General features: G+C 44.7%; 2 protein-coding genes across 7 annotated transcripts; one reads left to right on the plus strand and one right to left on the minus strand.

Annotated features, from left to right (window-relative positions):
- Positions 1–78: 78 nt before the first annotated feature.
- Positions 79–10525, minus strand: PSRC1 (proline and serine rich coiled-coil 1). 5 transcript variants are annotated; one of them, XM_083745217.1, is made up of 9 exons: positions 10368–10507; positions 8803–8838; positions 6986–7043; positions 4643–5222; positions 4003–4170; positions 2780–2933; positions 1910–2047; positions 520–607; positions 79–412 (listed from the first exon to the last, which is right to left on the minus strand). In XM_083745217.1, the coding sequence occupies exons 1-9, from the start codon at positions 10411–10413 to the stop codon at positions 382–384; spliced, it is 1299 nt and encodes a 432-aa protein (XP_083601343.1). In that variant the 5' UTR covers positions 10414–10507; the 3' UTR covers positions 79–381. The 5 variants fall into 5 exon arrangements, with proteins under 5 accessions (XP_083601343.1, XP_083601345.1, XP_083601347.1 ...); XM_083745219.1 differs by having other exon boundaries at positions 8803–8910; positions 10368–10506; XM_083745221.1 differs by lacking the exon at positions 10368–10507 and adding an exon at positions 9200–10317.
- PPIL1 (peptidylprolyl isomerase like 1) lies at positions 10515–16727 on the plus strand. Of its 2 annotated transcripts, none has more exons than XM_083745257.1 (4): positions 10515–10680; positions 12283–12437; positions 12871–12939; positions 13879–16727. In XM_083745257.1, exons 1-4 carry the CDS (start codon positions 10625–10627, stop codon positions 14097–14099), a joined length of 501 nt encoding a protein of 166 aa, XP_083601383.1. In that variant the 5' UTR covers positions 10515–10624; the 3' UTR covers positions 14100–16727. The 2 variants fall into 2 exon arrangements, with proteins under 2 accessions (XP_083601383.1, XP_083601384.1); XM_083745258.1 differs by having other exon boundaries at positions 10597–11382; positions 11865–12437.
- Positions 16728–21939: the final 5212 nt, after the last annotated feature.

Genomic DNA, 21939 nt, shown 5'->3' on the forward strand with positions numbered 1-21939 from the left:
TGTGTCTCAGATCCACACATTAGTCTGATAGCTATTCACATTACAGTATTCCACATTCAGACTAGGTTTCCTCAATGGTTTTATTTTTAAAAAGCTTATTTTGTTTTATTAGAAAAGTATATATTTTAACAAACATAAGCACAGTACAGACGGACATACCTAATCATATAGCAGAGGTTCTACAAGGCTGACCTGTAGTCCCTCCAGGTAATCGTTTTGACGCCCAGTTCCCACCAGCCCTCAGCCAGTGATAATGGAGGTGTGGTTCTCTCTGTCAGCAAAGCCTTGGCCAAGTCTCCCAGGCTGCAGCTCCTCCTTCACCACGCAAGTTTGGAATGTCGTTAAAAGGGAAAGAGCAGGCAATGCTCCGTGGGTTCACACTCATCCAGCCCCAGATCTGTTCACTGCAAGGCTGAAACATAACAAAAAACAAAAACATGAACCCAGGCCCTGACAGTGATGGAGGAGATCTATGGTAGAAGCCCAGCAGGTATAAGCATCCTCTGAAAAGAGCCTCACCTCAACTTGCCAGAGGTTGCCTTCTTGGGCAGTCGCAGCCTGCTGTTCTGGGAAGTGCTGGAAGGGACTGTTTGTTGAAATGCAGGCGCTTTAAGGGGGTGAGAGAAATTCAAGAGATTGGCATGTAGGTGGTCAGAACAACTGTGATGCTTTGGAAAAGGCCCATGTCCCAATAGTAGAGCTACTGCATGCAAAAGGTTCCAGGTTCAATCTCTAGCATCTACAGGTAGGACTGGGAAGGACCTCTGTCTGAAACTCATCCCCAGTGCAGGTGGTTCTGAGTTAAATGGGCCAATAGGCAGTTCCTAAAAGAAGTGGGACGTGGGTGGTGCTGTGGGTTAAACCACAGAGCCTAGGACTTGCTTATCAGAAGGTTGGTGGTTCAAATCCCCGCAACGGGATGAGCTCCCGTTGCTCGGTCCCTGCTCCTGCCAACCTAGCAGTTCGAAAGCACATGAGAGTGCAAGTAGATAAATAGGTACTGCTCCAGCGGGAAGGTAAACACCGTTTCCGTGTGCTGCTCTGGTTCACCAGAAGTGGCTTAGTCATGCTGGCCGCATGTCCTGGAAGCTGTACGCCTGCTCCCTCGGCCAATAAAGCAAGATGAGCGCCCCAACCCCAGAGTCGGCCACAACTGGACCTAATGGTCAGGGGTCCCTTTACCTTTACCTTTTGAAAGAAGTGTGCACTTGCCAGGACAATTTTAGTTCAGCCATTCCACTCAGTGTTTCCTGGCTTGGTTTGGGGGTTTGTTCATGGTTTCCAGTGATGGAAACGGCTTGGAACAAAGTTGGAAATTGCAGCGAAGTTGTTTAGTTGAAACCTGAATGACCTGAAGGCGTGTACACACCCACACACCAAGTGATGGCACCCTGAGAGCCAATCGTAAATAAATATGCAAATAATGGGAAGAAGGGAACACAGTTCAAAGGCAGAACAGTGTACCGATGCAGGTCATGCTAATGGACCTATATCCCAATGAGCACCAGCATTTGCTCCACAAGAGTCCAGCCATGTCATTCACAGCTGAGTGATGCTTAGGTGTCCTGCCTTCCTAGAAGCACCTTTGCAAACAGGACCACTAGGAAAGGGCCACAGCAGAGCATCTACCTTGCATGCAGGTTGCCCCAGGTTCAATCCCTGTCACATCCAGGTAGCCTTGGGAAAGATGCCTGGAATCCTAGAGAGCGGCTTCCATTCACTCTAGGCTGTACTGAGCTAGAAGGACCAGCAGTCTGACTACATAAGGCAGGTTCCTATGTTCCCACCAGCTTCCTTCAAAACCCTCAGTGTTTTCTTCCCTTTCCTCCCAGAAGATCCTTCCTGCCAGATCCCACTCCCAAACCCAGCGACTTAAGCTGCCTGGGTCATTCTGGAACTGCATGCTTACTGTTAGAGTTTAACACTGGCAGTCTGCTTGCCAGCCCAGACTTGGCGGTGTTCCTGGTTCGAATCTCACGACAACTGCTGTGAGGCTTGTAGCTGGCCTGCAATTGTGGGGCGCTGCCACCCATACTTGTCACCTGACCTGCAGAGAAAAAGAGAAAGCAGGCATAAACAGATATGTTGATAAGGAGCGACCAGCAGAGGTTGTGCACTTAGCAGTCGTGGGAGAAGAGACAGAAGTTGTCTTACGGCACACATTCACAGCAGGGGCAAATAAGCTATGGGAGCCCTCTAAGAATCTGCACAGGGACCAAATCACACATTTCCAAATAAGTTAAATAGTATTTCCTGCTGCAGACACGATGTCTTCAAGTCCAGACGTTTAAGTACAAAGCACCTGGTAAATAATGGGTGTGCCAGGTTAAGAACTGAATTTTATAATTTTACTGCACATTCCTATACATATATACTCAGAAGTCAGTCCTATTGGGCCTCATTCAAGTGACAAAGTTCCACTAGGAGAAGCTAAAACAACAGGGTTCCCCCCTGTGCCTCCCAAAATTGGCTGGCAGCTTTGGGGAAACCCTAGAACAACACATGGTGGGGGCAGACCATTCTGGCCAACAAGCTGAAAAGCTTGCACTGGCAGAATTATTGCCACAGCACTACTTTGAATCGAATTCCTCCCAGTGGGTTCAATGGGACTTACTGCCAGGTAAGGGTGGAACGGATTGCAAGCTCAGTCTGCATCAGCAAGGTAACTCTTACACCCGATTCTGTGCTCTGGTGTCTTCATCCTGGGCACTGACCTTTCACAGGAGTGGGAGGGAGAAGAAAACTAAATCCAAATGATGCACTGTCTACCACAACTTACTTGCATTTGCCTTTTGGAGATGTGCCATCTTTTCTGGAGCAGCAGAGGCCTTCTTCACAGGACCAGTCTTCAGCGGATCCAGCCTGGGGCCCAGCCTTGCTTTTGCATATGGTACTGGTTTTTTACCTTTGCTAGGTGGATCCTGAAGGCCAAGCTAATGCAGCAAGATTTTTAAAAGAAAAGCAAGCTATGTCAAAAGCAGCCACCACTTTGGATATTTCTCCCTGGTCAAGCAGGGAGAATGCAAAAAACAACAACTATCTCTTGGAAATGGCTGCTTAACATTAACAGCAGTTGCATTGGAGTACATCAGGCCTCGCTGCAATGGCTGTGTGTGTGGACAAACTGAGTTGCACAAGTAACATGCAGGAGTTCCATTTCCAGAATGTACATTCACATTCACAAAGGTAAACAGTGCTAGGCACGCCTGTAGAGGTTAGTTTAGGGAACCTATATTCTGCATACTGTTAAAGCACATAAGAACCCTCCTAGATGAGGCCAATGGCCCACCTAGTCCAGCATCCTGCTCTCATCACAGCCAACTTGTGGGAAGACACAAAGCAGGAGCTGAGCACAACAGCGCCCTCCCTGCCTGTGATTCCCAACCACTGACATGCAGAGACCAGTGTTTGAAACTCCCATTGTTCCAGGCGCATTTTGCGAATTTCATTAGCGTGAGCAGTTTCTGAGCTCTGGGTGCAGTACTGAGCCTAAGATTTCAGATTAAAACTGCAAAGTAGAAGGAAAGGAGGACCTTTTTCTACCTCCCCACTTCCAGGTACTCTCTGAAGACAGGAGAAGAGACCCTCTCAAGAATATTAGAGGGGTAGGCAGGGGAAGGACTAGAGCATGTGAAAAATGAACTCTGGCTGCAGTTCATTCATTTTCAGCTTTCTATTCTTGTTATAAAAAAGCATGCCTAGACATTCCGTTGTTGCGCCCCTAACCTAGATTTAAGGAGCCATTTTGCTCCTAGCTTTCATATCTCGGTTTCATTGGAGGTGGAATCCTAGCCATTGTGGTTAGCAGCCATTAACAGTTCCACCCCTCCACTAATTTGTTAAAGACATCCAAGCAGGTGGTGATCACTACCTCGTGTGGGAGTGAATAGTTCAACTATGCACAGTGTGAAGAAGTGCTCTGTCCTGAATATTTTTGCACTGAAAGATATGCCTAATTCTACCCTGCCTGCTGTGTGTGATGGTACCACCCATCAGAAATACCTGGGATCCCTCCGAAGAAGAGGCCTTGCCAGAAGATTTCTCTGTTTCCCTCCAAGGTCCCTGCCTGTTGGTTTGAAGGGGAGGCCTCAGACGTGGCAGGGGCTTCTTATTTTGCATGGGAAGGGTGGGTGGAGTTGATCTTTCCTTCCTGCTGGACCTGGTAGTTGTCTGCGACAAAAGACACAAGAAACAGGCTGGAGCTTTGGAAAAGAAGTGGGAACAAGCTATCCACCTCTGAGAAGGACAACTTGGAACCCTGGAGGCTTCTGCGTGAAGGTGCCCTTTTACATTCCTCTGCTCCCAGGCTGTTTCTCAGGCCTGGGAAATTACTCAACAGAACGTGGGTTGGAGATCAGATTCAGGAGAAGATCCCTCATCAAATGCAAGTGTAAACAGCATGATTCATAGGGCATTTGCAGCTACAGAAACTGACTGTGTGTCTTATTAGAAACAAGTCCCATTTAGTTCATTGGGAATTATGCCAAGCTAAGTGGGCACAGAGTTGCAGACTGAGTCACAGCTAAGAGTAATTCGCACATGCAAGCTCAGGAAGAGAATCGGGATCAGAGCCAGGGATTCCCTGAGCACACACTTTGTGCTGCAAATGAAATTTGCATTGGTCCTGCTCCTGCCACTGTACCTTTTTAATGTCCAGAGATTTCGTTGCTGCCAGTGACTTGAGTGGCTGATTGGGTCTGGATTTCTTGGGGAGCTGGTTGTTGGGGATGCAGGCATTTGATTTATTCTGGCGTCTTTTGGGAACAGGTGGGTCTGCAACACAGGAAGTAGGACTTCCCATCTCTGGAAGCGGAGCTTTGGGGGAACCTACAGAACAGCAGCTTTCGGGTCCAACGGTTGGCAGCAGGGCTTGCAGAGGGCTGTTGCTCACGTTGAATGTCCTTCGTCTGGGGGCCCTGGAGTCCTTCCTCACCGCATGCAAAGATTCAATGGAGGGCAAAGGCTCAAAATCTGGAACCATCTCAAGCCTCGTCTCATAGCTGCCGTTCTCCTTCTCCAGCAGCTCACACCCCTCCATCAGTGCAGCCAGCCTGTTGGCTTCGCTCATCATCTCCTCTAGCTTTTCGGGACTCAGAGGGCTCCACACCAAGGCCTTGCCTTCACTCTCCCCCCCAAAAAAGTTCGTGTCAATTGACTGGGCCGCACACCTTTCACTGGATTCTGTGGGGCAAATGCCAGAGACCTCCTCCTCCTCCTCTTGTCTGAAGCAAGAAAGTCAAGAATCAACAGGGAACCGCACTGGGCAAAATGTACAAGCACTGTGCAAAAAGGAATGCAATGAGAGTGGCTTCCCATCCCACAGAAAAATTCAAAGCATTGGTTTTGGCATAAAATCTGAATAAAGCTTGTGAACGCTAGTGCTTCTTCTTTCTTTTTTTAAAATTCATTTTTATTAAATTTTCCACTTTAAGAATCCAATCAAGTCACAATAAATATTCCAAATTATACATATACATATCAAATAATCTGAATATTCTGCCAAATTAATAGGACTTCCCATGCTTCAAGTTTGGAGGGTTCTGATGATCTCATACTTCTGAACGCTAGTGCTTCAAATGACTAGTCTTTGATTTCTGATTAGAAATGTATTATTTTATTAACACAGCAACCTGCAGGGGGTTGGATTAGATGACCCTCAAGTCCCTTCCAACTCTACAATTCTATGATTCTATGGCACTGGAAGGTTTGGATGTGGCCGGGGTGTCCTTCTGCCTAGCCCCAGCCAGCTGGCCTCAGCCTCTGCTGCTGGGAGAAGCCCCATCCAAGTGGGGAAGAGAAGCTGCCACCAGCTGCACCCCCCAAAGCCAGCACAAATCCCCAAAGCAGGGAGTTTCCAGAGCAGGACTGAGCTGGCACAGGGTCTGCTGGTCCCGGTTGGCAACAGACCTGATCCAGCCTCTTTGCTGAGTCAGCTGGCACAGCAAGAAGGCATTCTCTCCCCTCCCTTTCACCCTGGCTGGCGTTAGCAGCAGGGCTGTGGAAATGGCAATGACTGAGTCACTCCATCAAGCCCCACTGCTGTGGGCCAGGATCTTGGACTGGCCTCTTATTGATAAACAAAACTTATAGACTGCCCTTCACTTCAAAGTAATCACAGGGTGGTTTCCAACCAGGGTGGATAAAAATCAATGATTTAAATAATAATAATAAAAATCAGAGTTTTTAAATATTTAAATCGGATTATTTTTTTTTAATCAGATTTTAAAAATGATTTTTGGACGAAAAATCTTTCTAAAGATAGTTTTCTATTTAAGTTACATTATAGTCCAAAGGCTATTCATCAGGAAATAAGGATTTGTTTTAAGTTTTTCACGTGTGCAGGAATAAGTATGTTTCAACCAGGCATTGCAAGCTTCTCCAGGGAGAAGAGCGTTCTAAAGCAGGAAAGTGACTACAGTGGTACTGTGGTTCCCAAATGGCTTGGCTCCTGAACAAATCAGCTCCCGAACGCCGCAAACCCAGGAGTGTTGTTCTGGCTTGCGAACGTTTTTGGGAAGCCAAACGTCCGTTTTGGCTATCAGGATTGTTTCCAGGGCCAATCAGAAGCAACACCTTGGTTTGCAAACATTTTGGAAGTCGAACGGACTTCCAGAACGGATTGAGTTCTGGAACCAAGGTACCACTGCACAGCAAAAGGATGCTGCACATTACATTTGGACCTACAGAAATTGTTTCCATCAGAACCTGCTTACAGCTGTGCCACGTCATTCTGTTCCAGTGTCTCCCTACAAAAGGAATGGGGCAGGTCTTTCTACGCAGGCGATTGATCCATTGATACATACTAGCAGTACAGACAGACTTTAAGCAAGTACTTGCAGCCTTGCTACAGATTCTGACAGACCTGCTTAATGAAGCCTTACAGTAGCTATTTACAGATTTGGGGGTGGGACAGGAGAAGTTGCCTGTGTACTGCCACATACCCCAATTTATATCACCAGGGATTAGATTTGTCAATGAACCTTACCCGTCAAAAGAAGAAGACTGACTAAAATCCAGTCTCTCATCAATAATAAATTTTATATCTGGAGAAAAAGAATAAATCATTATTATTACAAGTACTCACTGAGCCCTGACTACCTACCTATTACCAACTTTAAGCAGGAATTACCACCTCCATATGAGCCAGAATCCTCCCAATGAAAGGTAATTCCTGGCTTGCAGTAGAACTGAGATTTTCTCAGTTAAAATGCTTGGGTATTGAAGATGCCATCCCCCAAACTGTGTGGGGAATATTTTGCAGAACAGGGAATTAAAACACGTGTATATTCTTGATCCACTTCCTATGAATATGTACTGAGAATGGTAGAAAGTCAGAATGCCAATGCTAAGGGAAGCTGAACTTGTACAACTAACAGCCTGGCCCTATGCAGAATTAGATTCACCCAAGTTAACTGAAATCACTGGATTAGGTGCACCTAGTTCTATAGAAGATCTGGCAGCAAGATGTGCTCTAAATATCGCATGACATAAAAATAATAAAACTCCACTTCCTCAAAATATTTCAGTTTACATGCAGCCCGTGTGTGCATAATTATATATATATATATATATATATGCAGGTTTTGGTGTCCTCGGGTGTCTTCCCGTGTAAAAGTTGGGGTGTCTAGGCGACGTTTCGACGAGGTCTCACTCGTCATCTTCAGGCTGGTGCTTTCGGCTTCTTGTTACTGGAACAGAGCGGGATCTCAATGTTTGAGTTCCTATAAATACTGTAGAGGGGGTGTGGTGTCTAGCCTCCAATGTTCTGGGCAGAGAGGAAGTTCCCAGGCTAGTGTGCCTTTTCTTCTTTTGTTCCTTAATTACTTGAGAGATACCTTGAGTGATTTCTTGAGTGATATCCTGAGTACCACTTAGGTGGGTCATTAGGTGTGGATTAGTTGCTAAAGTCTTTGTGTCTTGACCTCTTGAACTTTGTGAAGAGTTTTCCTGAGAAGATGGCTGTATTGCACTTAGTTGTGCTTTGGCTTGGCTTCGTGTATAGGGGCGAGCTGTGGTTTTGTGGCTTGTGTCACTTCCTCTCTGCCCAGAACATTGGAGGCTAGACACCACACCCCCTCTACAGTATTTATAGGAACTCAAACATTGAGATCCCGCTCTGTTCCAGTAACAAGAAGCCGAAAGCACCAGCCTGAAGATGACGAGTGAGACCTCGTCGAAACGTCGCCTAGACACCCCAACTTTTACACGGGAAGACACCCGAGGACACCAAAACCTGCATTCCTGTACCCGTGAAAATCTACGAAAGCATATATATATATATATATATATATATATATATATATATATGGGTAGGGAGAAGATTGTTGATATAAAATTCAGAAATCAGTTGCTTTGGACCTAAGTAGTATACACTGAACTAGTCAGAAACCAAAATCAATGCATCCAGTTAGAAAGTTGTGAGTAGCAATTCACATTCACACACACAAACTAGGCCAAACCATGACTTAGCATGAATGAGCAAACATGAGCTGTTCCTTCAGTTCTGCTGCTCTGGGCTAAACCATACTTTGGCTTAGCATTACATTCAAACCTTGAACAAAAGTTATAGCTCATGCTTTGTCTGGAGTGATACAAACTATGAGCTTGGATTCATACCTAGTGTTAAGCCAAACCATAGCTTAGCCCTAAATTGGTGGCAGCAGCAGGACCAGGGAAGAGGTGAAGCAGCTGTGATCTTTGCTACAGGAACCCACACATTTGCTTGTTTGTAGTAAGTCATGGTTTGCCTTAATGTTACATATGAATCTTGTCATAGAGGACAACAGATATTCTAGTGCTCACCTTCGTTTGGCCATTCCATGTTTTTCAGGAACCATCCTACATGAAAATAGCATGAGTTTGGGTTTGGCTTTATAAGTTTTGGGTTTGATTTGGTTTGTGAAATTTATGCTGCGAATTGGTTACCAGAAAGTGTTAACAAACAAACAGTGAAAGAAAGACAAATACAACATTTTGCTGTAGTTCATTACTAGAAACCTAATTTGGTACTTTTTTTAGTAGAAGCTGCAGATTTGTATTTTTCTCTCTGCATTTTCTCACCTGCTCTTCCTCTCCCTCCACTCCCCCTACTGTATTCTATTTCCATTTGTAACCTACTTAGAAACAGCTTTCTGAATTGTAGCTAGGCTAGCCTGCTTAGCAGCAATAACAGTCCTTATGGGATATAAGGTAGCTGTACCTCCGATACGCCTCTCTCCTCCGTCTCGAATCACCAGCGGCTTTTCTGGTTTTAAAGGGAGAGCAATCACCGGGCGTTCACTCCAACATTAAGTATGCAAAAGCACCTCCTACTGCCGCTGCAAATAAAGCCTTTTCCGGTCCTCTCTCCCCGCGGGTTTCCCTTTTTTTTTTTTAGAAGTCTTAAAAAGATAATTCCAAAGCATGCTCACTGTATGGTGGCTTTGCAGCTAGTCGTAATTAAAGGTATCCTGGATCCTTCCCGCCACAACTAAATAAAATGCAGATAGCAGTGTTGACATGAGGCCGGACGGGCAATTAGCAATATCTGCTCATTTTTCCTTCTCCATTAATTCTGCAATGCAGGCCCACTGCCAGTGAGTTTAAGGCAGACGCCAGCATCCAGACTAACCAGCGTCCGCCACCACCAGGCAAAGTTTATCTCAGTCACCACATTCCTACTTGTCCCACTGCCTTGTTTCAGAAGTGCATTCGTCACTTATCTGCCCTAAGATTGGTAGCGAGAGATGTTTGGGGCTTTTCCCGCTCATTGCCATGTTTTTAAACGCTGGCAGATACTTCTGTGTCGGGACCTCTTCTCTCCTGCCTTAGTCAAACCACTGACGGGAGTTTGCATTCTCCAATTTTCTTCACGGAAAGGTGCAAGGCGTTGCTGGCATTGCGCCGATGACTAAAGATGTTTTTCTTTGCTCAGAGGATTTAGGAGCCTCTGCTATTTGAATACCCGGTTTTACTGCTTCGTGGATGTTAACATGACATTTGGGTTGCTTTATTCTGTCGTGCACAGCATTCCTATCGTTTTAAGTAAAGGAGTCGAACGTTTTCTCTAAATAAGCCCCTCTGCGTTCAGTGAGGACTTCAGTTCCCAGATAAACGTGCATCGGATAGCAGCCCTAACTCCTGAGTAAAGTAAACAGGCTTTTAGGACTGGGCTGTTAGGGGGGGAAGAAAAAAAGACGCAGCTGCTGATGGGCATGTTAGTTTTGCCCGAAAGCGGTTACAGGCAAGAATTCCGAATCCTCCCCCCCCTCCACGCTCCGGCCCCAGGGAAATCCAGAACCCATTCACGTGCGGGCCCAGCCGACATGCGACATGCGACATGCAACCCCTTCCCGCCGGCGCGGGCATTTCCTCCCGCTCGCTCTCACCGCGAAGCTCCGGCGCTTTGGCAAGCGCACAGAAGAGGAGAAGCATAAACAAATTCGAATTTCCCCTCCCGCCTCGACGTCACAAAGACCCGCTTCGTTCCTGCGCGCTGATTGGCCCGAGGCTTGCGGGAACTTGTCCGCCGCGCCTCGGCCTTCGTTTCCCCGAGAGCGAGGGGACGGCATACGCAGCTGCACCGGAAGTGTGCTCTGCCAGCTTGGTTCCCCCGGCGGGAAGGTGTGTCCGGCGTGGGGGAAGCATGGCTGCGGTGCCCCCTGATACGTGGCAGCCGCCGACTGTTTCTTTGGAGACTACGTGAGTGAGGGAAGGGCCACGGCTCAGTGGTAAAGTAACGTCGCCCGGTAGGGCTGGGGAAGAGTCTGGGACCCCGGAAGGCCAGTTAGCACAGATGATGCTGAGTCGGAGGGACCCATGGTCTTACCCGGCACGAGGCAAGGCTGGTGTTTACATCAGCTGTCAAAAAGCTTATTTGCCTTCAGTTGATTTTTTCCCCCGGCCCGCCACTGAGAACTGATTTCCACATTGGCTAATTATATACTAGCTACCAAATTCTGCTTAATTCCTGCTCTCTCTCTCTCTCTCTCTCTCTCTCTCTCTTTCTCTCTCTCCCCAGAAACCTGTGTGTGTTTCAACAAAGCGAAAATCAATTACAAATATGTATTTAAAAAGGGATGGTGACAAAGCTGGGTGAACAGCCAGTTCTTGTGCTTGGAGAGATAGAGAAACATATTGTTATGCTTCTTATTCCCCACATATGTACAAATCTCATAATCTCTGATCACTGGCCAGGCAGCCATGGGGCAGAGAAGGAGTTGGAATCCGTGTCTGGAGACCTATAGGCTCCCTATTCCTCCTTTTTATGCTCCTCTGCTTTTAGTATCTTTATGACGGGCAGAAGCTCAACATATGCAGCATTGCCTATTATGAAGATGCAGAAATACAATATGTTGTGAAACACACAAGGATGGAGGTGAGATGGGATAGGTAGGATGGCAAGCCTATTCACATTAAATACTGTATTACGGCTAAAAGCAAATGCTTACAAGGAACAGGCAATTTTCAGTCACCCTTCGGTAACCGTCAGATTAGATCACCGTAGTAGATTATAATTGGGGCTGCCACTGAAGATGATTGAGAAACTGGTGAAAGTTCAGAATACGGCTACAAGATTGCTACTGAGACCAGGCTTTGTGATCATGTTACATTCCTGCTTTGTCAACTGCACTGACTCCTTATAGGCTCAGTTCAAAATGCAGGTTTTGACTTTAAACACCTTCATGGTACCTGAATGATTGTCTGTCTCTGTGTTTCTGACCAGCCAGTGCAGCTACAGCAGCACCCTGCTCCACTTCCCACACCCAGAGTCAGAAGCCACTGCACTCAAAGAAGCCACTTGGCAAGCCGAGCAGGTGGAGCTGGGGCTGGAGCCACCCTAGAGGAAGTCAGGCTGGTGGGTCTGACCAAGGATATTTTGTCAGTTCACACAGAGGAGGAGGAACAGGACTATATGGACTGTTTCTGCCAGAGGGCCCTACTGTCCTTCTCAAAAGTGCAGTTCCTGTGTCATCTAGGGTGTGGCTGGTGGATACCAATAGTGGCAGCTGACCTGTATTTTTCCCCCCTGAATAGGGTGATCTTAGTGCCCTCCTTGATATCATTTCAGTACTATGCAAAGACCTCCCACTTTCACAGTTTTTAAAAAATCTAAGCTGTTTATCTTCATCAGGTTTTAAAGCTGCTATTCTTAATGTTTTGCATCTTGATTAGAAAACAAACCTGATAAAATTGATAGATTGTAACATGAAGACACACTCTTGTGGTTTTTCACCTCGATGTCACTGAATCAATGTGATGTAACAAATGTGTTTGGAATCCTCCTCTGCCTGTGTTTTGCAGAATGGGTGTAATTGTTGTGGAGCTATACTGGAAACATGCACCAAAAACTTGTAAAAATTTTGCTGAACTGGCCAGACGAGGTTACTACAATGGCACAAAGTTTCATCGGATAATCAAGGACTTCATGATTCAAGGGGGTGATCCAACAGGAACTGGTAAGAATATATTCAAAGTACCTGCTTCAGATACTGTGTTAATCAGTGCTGATGCAAACTAATGTGAATAGTAAAGGTGATGTTAGGATAGTAGATCTTGCAATCATCACCATCATCATCATCCCCCCAAATCCTGCATAGTGCTCTTGTTATGTTCTGCAAGAATAGGAGAACACATTTATCACACTTGGTGAGGCCAAATGACCCCCTGCTGTAAGATAACATAAAGATTTCCGACTTAACAGATGGCTACTCTCCCTTTACTCAGAAGCATTATGATGATATCCATTAATAGTCAGCACTTCCTCTCTTACCAGTAAAATAAAAGGAGATCTTGGTGAGCTGGTACTGCACATTCACAAGGAACTTTCAGTATACCTCTGTCCCATCTGTGACTTTGCAGATTGATTTACCTGGTCTTGTTCTGTGACAGGAAGAGGAGGTGCATCCATTTATGGCAAGCAATTTGAAGATGAACTCCATCCAGAACTAAAGTTTACAGGTAGGTAATCTTTTCAGAGGTGCTTCGAGTTCTTCTCTTGCTTTCTGTGCAAGAGCTTCAGGGTCATGGTGGTTGGCAGAATGGATTCCCCTATTCTCTAGCCCCCTTCCCACACTCCCATAATCTGCTCTGGAAGATTGGGGGAGTGCAGGAGACTTGTGTGGGGAGGAGAGGAACAGAGAGTGCTCTTGTGCAGGCAGAAATCTACTTGCAGTGTTAGATATTGCCCTCAGGAGCCATAAGCCTGGCTTGAATCTTAAGTTAGTAAAACTTGGCATCTAAATTTGTTAACTGCTTATGCTCTATAATCATGTATCATTAGGTTTCCACTTTGTATATGAAAAATCATTTTTCAAAAAAAATCATTTAGTTATTGGTTAGTATACAGGAGCAGGAAGGAGATTAAACTGTCCTCATCACAGAGTACAACTTACATTCTTTTCCCATATTGTTATAAGAAATGGGCTTCTATGTTCAAGTTTATACACCTTACACACTATATACATTTCCTAACAGCCTTAGTTTAGAGGTGAAATCTTCATCCAAATGGATTTTCCAAGGAAAGTGAATAGGTGGACAGTGGTGTGTATGTTGGGGCAGGGGAGATGGGAACCATCTGAGCCAGCTGGGTTGCATGAGCAGTCTTGCATTCACTATAGAGAAGTTCCATTGATCTCATAGAGCAGAGGTGGCTAACCTATGGCACTCCAGATGTTGTTGGATCATCTTCCATTACTCCTAGCCAGCATGGCCAGTGCTCAGGCATGCTAGAAGTTGCAGTACAGCAATACCTGGAGGTGTGCAGGTTAGACACCTCTGTCACAAAGTCCTGATCACTTCTAAGGACTAGTGTAGCATTTTAAAAACCAAGGTTTTCCCATTTACATTGTCTGTATTTAGACTCCCAAGCCAATTTTAACATAAGATTTTCTTCTCTAGGTGCAGGAATTCTTGCTATGGCAAATGCAGGCCCTGACACCAATGGAAGCCAATTCTTTATCACGTTAGCACCAACTCAATGGCTTGATGGGAAGCACACTATATTTGGACGTATTTGCCAAGGAATTGGCATAGTCAACAGAGTGGGCATGGTGGAAACCAATGCACAAGATCGTCCAGTAGATGATGTCAAGCTCTTGAAGGTTTTCCCATCAGGCTAAACAAGATTTGAGAATTTTGTGTTGAATCTAATGGTGTTCCATTGTGTTTGGTCTCTTAAGATGATAATTGTTTTGTTCTGAAAGATACTTGCTAGTTTTTTAGGTGCAGGATACTCCTGTATTAAAATGTGTCTTCTAAAATTATCGTTAACATTTCTTAAAAAATGTAAAGCTAAATTTATCAAGAAATGATTTGACAGGGCCTGTAACACCAAATTACAGTGCTGTTGCTTTCTAAGCTTTATTCTGTCTTTCTCCGCCCCCCCCCCCCCACGTCCACTTGGAGTGCAGCAAGCCATCTGTATTGTAAACAAACCTTAAATGCACCAAAAAAATAAGACAATATCTAGTATTTTGTAAGTCACCAGAATTGCATATTGGGTCATGGGTGTCTTGTGGGTCTCAAGGCAGCGCTGCCCTATACTTCGAAGTATACCTTTTACAAGTTGCATAATTGAAAATCTGTACCTAAACAAATAACCCCCCTCATCTGCATGACTATTAAAGTATAAGCACTCTAATATTGAAAAGCAACCTTTTCCTATTATGGTGTTTGAACTTCATTAACTACAAATTCCAAAATTTGGGATCCCCTCCAAACCGGTGCCAAAGTTTTGCAGTCATTTTGCATCACAAACTCTGTTTGTGGAAGCGCCCCTCAAACTGAGTAATTGATACCTCAAACTGGGGTTCCTTGCAAAACAACTGCACCAGTTTGGAGGGAACCCAAAATTTCAGGGTTAGTGTTTGTTCTCAAGATAATACTGAGTGCAGAATCCAGCACTGCTCCTGTGGACTTTCATGGGTGTAGATGGACTTCACCTTTTCTTCCTGCCATGCAACCCCAAAATCTACTCTTTCCAGAGCCAAATTTGAGGGTGTAGGGAACTGCAGGGGGAGAAGAGTAAGGTGGAGTCCTGCTGTATGAGTAGAAGTCTCTTCCATTTGTTCACGGACATTAGATACAACCTAACCAAATCTTTCAATTTATTCTGGCAAAAAGTAGCTCCAAGTAGTGCATTTTCTAGCATAGATTTGCAGCAGTGAAGTTCCAACGTCAAATCATACTTGGCACCATCAGTTTCAACAGGCACAAAATCATTTTTCTAAAGTTATAACAGCTATGTAGAGGGCAATGCTAACTGATTCTAAAGTATTGCTCTATATAATGATGATACTTTAGGAAAACCTTACACCTCTCTCAGCACCTAGCAATTGTATGCAGCTCCCTGAATATGCTCTCAATTCCTCAAGAGCTCCACTGTTGGTGTCTTCTCTCATTTCTGCAGAAAACTTTTATTTAGAAGCTTCACATAGGGAATCTTTCGCATGGGCCTGTTCATCCAGGAATTCTGTTCAGCATGGAAGAATCCCGGCTTGGGGGTGAGATTGATGGATGCGGCTCTCCCATATCCAGTCAATTGCCAGGAGAGAAAACAGATACATTCCGAATGAAGGTGTTTTGTTTTTTCCAGGCTAGGAAGATCAAAGTAATCCATGGAGCTCAGTTCCTCCCTGGAGCTGGATTAGCCCATGTCAGCACACAGTTTCTGTGGCACCCTGATGCCTTCAAAGGCAGAAGGCTCTGGGTTACATCTGCCTGTGTTTCTTTAATGAGAGCTTGGGAGTACGATTTAGCATTTTATGATCTGCACACAAATTAGCTCTGTTCAAGGGCAGCAACATGAACTTATGGTAGGACAAAAGGATGCAAACAGCCCCATCAATATAGCTTCCATGATTCCAGCTGCTCTGGCAATATGAGTAGGGCGCATTCCTTTGGCTGCTAGCAGCCCCTATTCTGGAGCCCATGGCTTCCTACTTAATTGGCACTGTCAGAGCTGCTTTTGAACATAACCTTGTTTTCAGGCATTGGGTTTCTTTGGCCCAGTTCTAGGTGGCTAGATGCAGTTGTATGCCCTTGATCTTGGCATGTGAGCAATTTTCCCACAGTAGACAGCATCAATCAACTTCAAGAGCCAGAGTTGCTATGTGATTGGAATAGTAGTGTAATGAGGCATATAGCTTACTTAGTTTTCTGAGAATGGGGCATAACAGAACACTTAACCCATGGCTGTTGCGGCTGCTCGGGGCACAAAGAGTCGGCTAGTGAGGGGGTTGGATTTTGTCTATGAAAGCCCCATAATATATGCAAGAATGCCATGCCAAACACTATCACATGTTAGGCAACTGAGTTGCTGTTGTTCTGTTACATGGCCCCTCCCAAAATAATTTCAGCAGATCACATAACCATTATATACCCATGTTCAAAACACAGAAGGCTGTAAATTGTCATTTTCCTAGTTATCAGATTCCCAGGAATCAGATTCACATCACTGGCAATCATTTATGGCTTGAAAAATACCATAAAATTGTTTCTCAAAAAGGGCAAGATTTCATGCCTTATGGAAGAGTCCAGTGGTTATGTTTCATCGTTGATCTGGGAAGCAGACTTTCATGAGCAATATGAATGAACTGATTTATACTGCCTTGTTTAAATGTTTAAATGTTTTGTGTCCTACACAATAAATTTGATCCCTGCCAGTTCTTTAGGGGCTGCCTCTGGCAACTCAAGTGTTATTTGAATGCATTTTTATAACCAAATAAAATATTTTGTAAGTATTTATACATCCATCTCAGTTCTGTTTATTATCATCATTATTTTAAAGTGCAATTGTTAATCTATATTTAAGTGGGGATTTGAACCCTGGTCTCCCAGGTCCTAGCCCAACTCTCTAACCACTACACCACACAGGCTCTCTGTAGCACCCCCTTTCCCAGAGGTTTCATGCTCCCCAGCTCCCCGTGTACCTTGGTTACACTTTCTAGAATTCTACTTCCTCTCCTCTCTCTGCATGTATATAAGAAATGCTAATTATTAGTAATTGGTGGGACATTATGTATAATCTCTGCAGCTTTCTTCTCAATCATCTCCGGTATTCTTCTGAAGATTATGAGAATCTTCTTATGGCTTCTGCCTGAGAAGGCTAAACATTTCACGATGCTGGTTGAACTTTTCCCACCCGCCAGCAACGTGAGCTTGGTGGCTCATGAACTTCACTGTCAGATTAAGCAGACCAGTTGGCACAATTTCAGGCAAGCCAGCTTGGGTGCTCTGCGCTCTTTTTAGCCTTTCTGATTTACAGTTTCCAAGTCAGTATCAGAGTTAGGCTGTATTCAGTTTCCTTGATGCTGCTAGGTGCTGTTCACTTCCCTGAGGCCCTGGGGTTGATATCTTTTAAGAGAGAAATAAATTTGGTTTCATGGTAGTGCCTGTGGTGGCAAGCAGTAGGAGGCGGGGGAACACTCTGAGCAAAGATCCCCTACCCCACATCAGGTTCCCAGAGAAAGAGAGGACCTTCCACCCCACTAAGCACTTTCAGCCATTACTCAGCTACAATCTCTGCTTTGAAACATGCATACGTTTGTTCACCTACTTTACATCACTTAGGTTGGGATGGGAGAAGTTACCATCAATGCTCTTCCAGCCTACCTATGAGATAATCTCCGTAGGGGAAACCTATTGCTAAAGAATGTTGCCTGTTGAGCAGATGGGTCAATTGGCTTGTATGATTCTTCCTCCTTGCTTATTGGCACATCCTCAAGGGTATTGCATTCTCAAGGGCTTTTGGTTTGCTTTCATGTCTTGATTTGCTGTTCGTGCTTCAGGGATGAATGCTAGCAGGCTGTGGGAGGATCTGCTTTTGGGCTGGCTGAAAGCTGAGTGCTTGTCAGCAGTAGGACAACAAGATTAATTAACTATACTAGCCCCGTCTGTTAGCTTAAGGTCACCTGGCAGGTGGTGTACCATCCCTCACACTACCACAGCAATTGCTTCTAGAACAGGGGTGAGACATTTGGATACCAGGCCAGTCAGGACTAAGGGTCTAAGGTACATAAATCTCTCTGATGGATCTGACTTTTGAGCTTCAACAGCAACCCAGACCTGGAGGGTGCTGTGTACTGGGCAGTCAGAGTCTGCTCTCATTCCCCGGAGCTCCTGATAACTGAAGGGGCGAGTATTTTATCTTGTTTACACTATGTTATTCTGCTTAAAGACAGCTTTTCATTCTGCGTTCAAGCCTGATACTTATAAAAGTACTGAACTTCTCTCCACTAGGGTTATTAATGCAACAGAATCCAAAAGAACTATTGCATTTTGCAAAACAATCTCCAACCATTTCCCAACCATTAGCTTCCATTAATGAAATGTATACCAATCTGGGCTATTAACAATCTTGCTTTAGAACGGGCGGGTTGCCCAATAACTGCAATAGTATTTTGTGCTTATTTTAACAGTATGTTGTGTTTAGTTCCCATCGTTCTGCATTGGTGATATGTAGAAGAAACTCCCCACCATAGCTATCCTGGTGTTGCGACATCTTTAGCCGGCCCCTAGGCGGCAGTCTTATTCCACAGCTATTCTTCCAAATGGACTGGCAAGATAATGCTGGATATTTTACTAGTGGCCGTCATGTGGAGCTAGAACAATGCAAGCAGGTGCTCAAGAAAGAGGAAATGCAAGCAGATTCACTGAATGGTTCAGGGCTGAAGCGGTTAAAGGTTTAAATCGGACTGCCTTGGCATTTCAAAAGGTATATAGGCAGGGCCGACCCAAGACATGGTGGCACTTGAGGTGAACCACAAAATGGCACACGCCTCCCCACCAGGGAAGAAGGAGTGAGTGAAGATTTGCATCAGGCATAAGATCTGCATTGGCATCTGATGCCCCTGTGGAATCTGCTGCCCAAACTGGTCGCCTCACCTTGCCTCCTGGGTGAGCTGGCCCTGGGTACAGGTAGAACCTCTCAAGAATTTAATTTACAGTACTTTTTTAAAAACTGTGATGTGAAGTGCATCAGCACTGCCTGGTAATCAAGGGCTTTTCACATTATGTCTTCACATTATGCACCTGAAAATCTCCAATTACTCCCCCCCCCCCCAAAAAAAAAAATCTCAGATTTAAAGGTTAAAATCTTCATAATTCATCACACAGAAGTGCAGCATCTCTTTCAGGTCATTCCTGGGTTTCACATATGCATCAGTGGACTGATTCAAAACACTCTGATTTCCCAGATCATATACCCATGACTAGGGACAACGGAGAAATTCCATTTTGTTTGCATTTTAATGAGAAACTATCTAATTCATGCTTCTCGAAACAGTATGCCAACCGAAACACAATTATCCTTAGGAATGTTCACTTCGAATTTTGTGATGCAGTTTTCCAACCAACCAGGGATCGTTCCGTCAGGGAAAGGGTCTTGGCTTGTCAAATGAAGCCAACCCTCCCCTCTTTTCCCCACATTCTGTTCTGGAGGTTCCCCTGAGCCTCTATTGCAGAAGAGAAAATCCTTCTGAAGGGCTTCCACTGACAGGACTCATTAGTTAGATCATACCCAATGTGTGTGGAAATAATATATGAGGGGAAATGTGTGTGCAAAAATTCACGTGTTAGTGAAAATATTAAAATCTGCATCATATTAGGAAGAAAAACTTGCAAATATTGAGAGAAATTTGCACTGAATTTTTTTTTTTAAAAAAAGCTTCACGAAATGCAGAAAAACAAATGTGGAAAAATGAGAAATGGAAAGAAACCAAAATTGACAGACTGAATTTGATGACAGTATATTATATTATATTATATTATATTATATTATATTATATTATATTATATTATATTATAATCACATTTATATCCCACTTTTTTCTCCAAGGAGCTTGGGGTGGTATAAAAGGTTCTCCTTCTCCTCATTTAATCCCTATATCACTGCAGTGAAGTAGGTTAGACTGACTGCTCCAAAGTCACCCAGTGACTTCATAGCCGAGAGGATTTGAACCCTCACCTTCCAGGTCCTGCTCCTGCCACAATACCACATTGGCTTGGTTCTTTGGGATGAATTGTGAAGTCAGGGTGGGGGGGAGAGCTTAACAGAGAGAACAAGAGGGAAAATAAAGCTTTCTGAAAATTGTGTTTCATTTTTCTCAAGTTACCCCTTCACTCTCCCAGATGTTTTATTACATTCTTCAGTGTGATGAGCTGGGAGGAAACGTTATTTTTTAACACAGTTTGTTTTCTCCTTCCCTAAGAAAAGCTTTTGAGGGGCTGCACTGATCTTTTCAGATAATCAATCTGCAATCCGTTTTAAAAGAAAAAAGCAATCTTAAAGTTTACCTGAAAGCAGCTTGGTTAGTGTATGGATGGAGCTGGCTGCCTGGTAACTGGGGGGTTACTGTGGCTTTGTTTTCCTGGTGCATAAGGCATACTGTAACTTAAAGCTCAAAGGAGCTGCCTCTTTTGACTACTTGAGTTATCCAGGATTGACTGGTCACAAAATGGGCAACTTCTCCACCCTTATTTGCTGTGGGATGAAATAAGGTTCACCCCATTTTGCCACCTGAAGCAAAACAGGAAGGTGTCCCCCACCCCACCCCCCGTGAAGGAAAGGAAATAAACATCTATCTGACTTTTAGTCATCTGTACAGGGAGTTTTTAATGTTTGAGGTTTTATTGTGTTTTTCATATTTTGTTGGGAGCCACCCAGAGTGGCTGGGGCAACCCAGTCAGGTGTGCAGCAATAATAAAATTGTTGTTGTTGAGATCTCACTGGAATCCAGAACCCACTACTCCTTCTACTAGTTTCTCTGGTAGGGCTGGGTGGGGGCACAAGGGGCACCTGTGGGGGCACCACCCTATGGATTCCACCACCCAGGAGCTGTCTCAGTCTACCTCATAGGTAGGCTGTCCCTGCTTTGTTTCAGTAGGTTTGGTGGGAGGGACTCTGGGAAATGCAACACTGGTCTAAGCAATAAGAGGAGATATATAATGCCAGCTCCTGGACTGATATAGCCATCGGCCTGTTTGGAAGCTGTGGGTGGGGTGGGTGATGCTCATCAAAGAAAGCACATAAGATTTAGGGGATCACAACTGGTTCAGTCGCACTGGGCGTGGAGCCGGGGGGGGGGGGGGGAGGCAACTATGATTTACATTGGAGCATGAGAGGTGGAGGGTTGCTGAATTTTGGCGTCGCATTGGGGCACCACTGAAATTTGAGACCCCAAGATCCTCCTCTGAGGAGAGAGAAGGCTTAGGATCTTGTGCGTGTGTTACCATTCCTGGAATACCATCTGGTTTGTTTTTGGCCCACTGCTGGTGGAGCCCCTCTGCACCAGGAAAGCCTCCAGGGACAGATCTTTTGCTCCACTGGCGCAGAGAGAGGTCTTCCATATCAAATGCCCCTTCAGCTTCTCCCTTACTGATGTCTTCAGATGGTCCATGTTGTTCTTAAGGCAATTGACTGAGGAACCTTTAAAGATCAATTTGATTGTTGGACCTTTTTTTTAAGGAGTAGATTTTAGTGTATTTTCTGAACATACTGCTGCATTCCATGTAACAGGACTTAATTGCTGTTTTTACTTCTACTGAGAGCAAATAATATATATGCACACCATCTGAAAATAGTTTTGCTTAGACATTTCCTGCCTTATTTTCCAAATCAGTTGCTTGCTGAATGCATTTGTTGTGTCATCCCTTGCACCATATAATAGAAACTCGTTTCGGAAACAATTGTGTATCCCCTCACAATAAATCCCCGTACTAAAATCACCATATCCTGGTCTTATCAAGCTGACTCAAATTAAATGCAAAAGAATTCCAGAAGCCCACTTCTACCTCCACACAATCGTTATTAATTAATTAATTTATTTTTAAACTGTCTCCGTCTCCAGTACTGATTCCTCTCACTCCCCATGGCTGCTTCTTGTTACAAAGGTCTTCATCATGTTTACTTAATGTAATGTGCAGTTTGGTCCATACTGCTAAACCCCATTTAACTCGGTG

This window comes from Podarcis gaigeae (genome assembly GCF_964106915.1).
Source record: "Podarcis gaigeae genome assembly, chromosome: 6".
NCBI lineage: Eukaryota > Metazoa > Chordata > Lepidosauria > Squamata > Lacertidae > Podarcis > Podarcis gaigeae.

What these genes read in the sequence shown, in the direction of transcription:
- PPIL1 (XM_083745257.1), top strand. Translation starts at nt 10,625, where the DNA reads ATGGCTGCGGTGCCCCCTGATACGTGGCAGCCGCCGACTGTTTCTTTG. An exon ending in GGGTGATCCAACAGGAACTG is followed by an intron (nt 12,438 to 12,870) that starts GTAAGAATATAT and finishes GTTCTGTGACAG; the next exon opens with GAAGAGGAGGTGCATCCATT. An exon ending in TCCAGAACTAAAGTTTACAG is followed by an intron (nt 12,940 to 13,878) that starts GTAGGTAATCTT and finishes TTTCTTCTCTAG; the next exon opens with GTGCAGGAATTCTTGCTATG.
- PSRC1 (XM_083745217.1), bottom strand. Translation starts at nt 10,413, where the DNA reads ATGCTTCTCCTCTTCTGTGCGCTTGCCAAAGCGCCGGAGCTTCGCG. An exon ending in CAGTCTTCTTCTTTTGACGG is followed by an intron (nt 5,223 to 6,985) that starts GTAAGGTTCATT and finishes TTCTTGCTTCAG; the next exon opens with ACAAGAGGAGGAGGAGGAGG. An exon ending in TCTCCAAAAGGCAAATGCAA is followed by an intron (nt 2,048 to 2,779) that starts GTAAGTTGTGGT and finishes TTTTCTCTGCAG; the next exon opens with GTCAGGTGACAAGTATGGGT.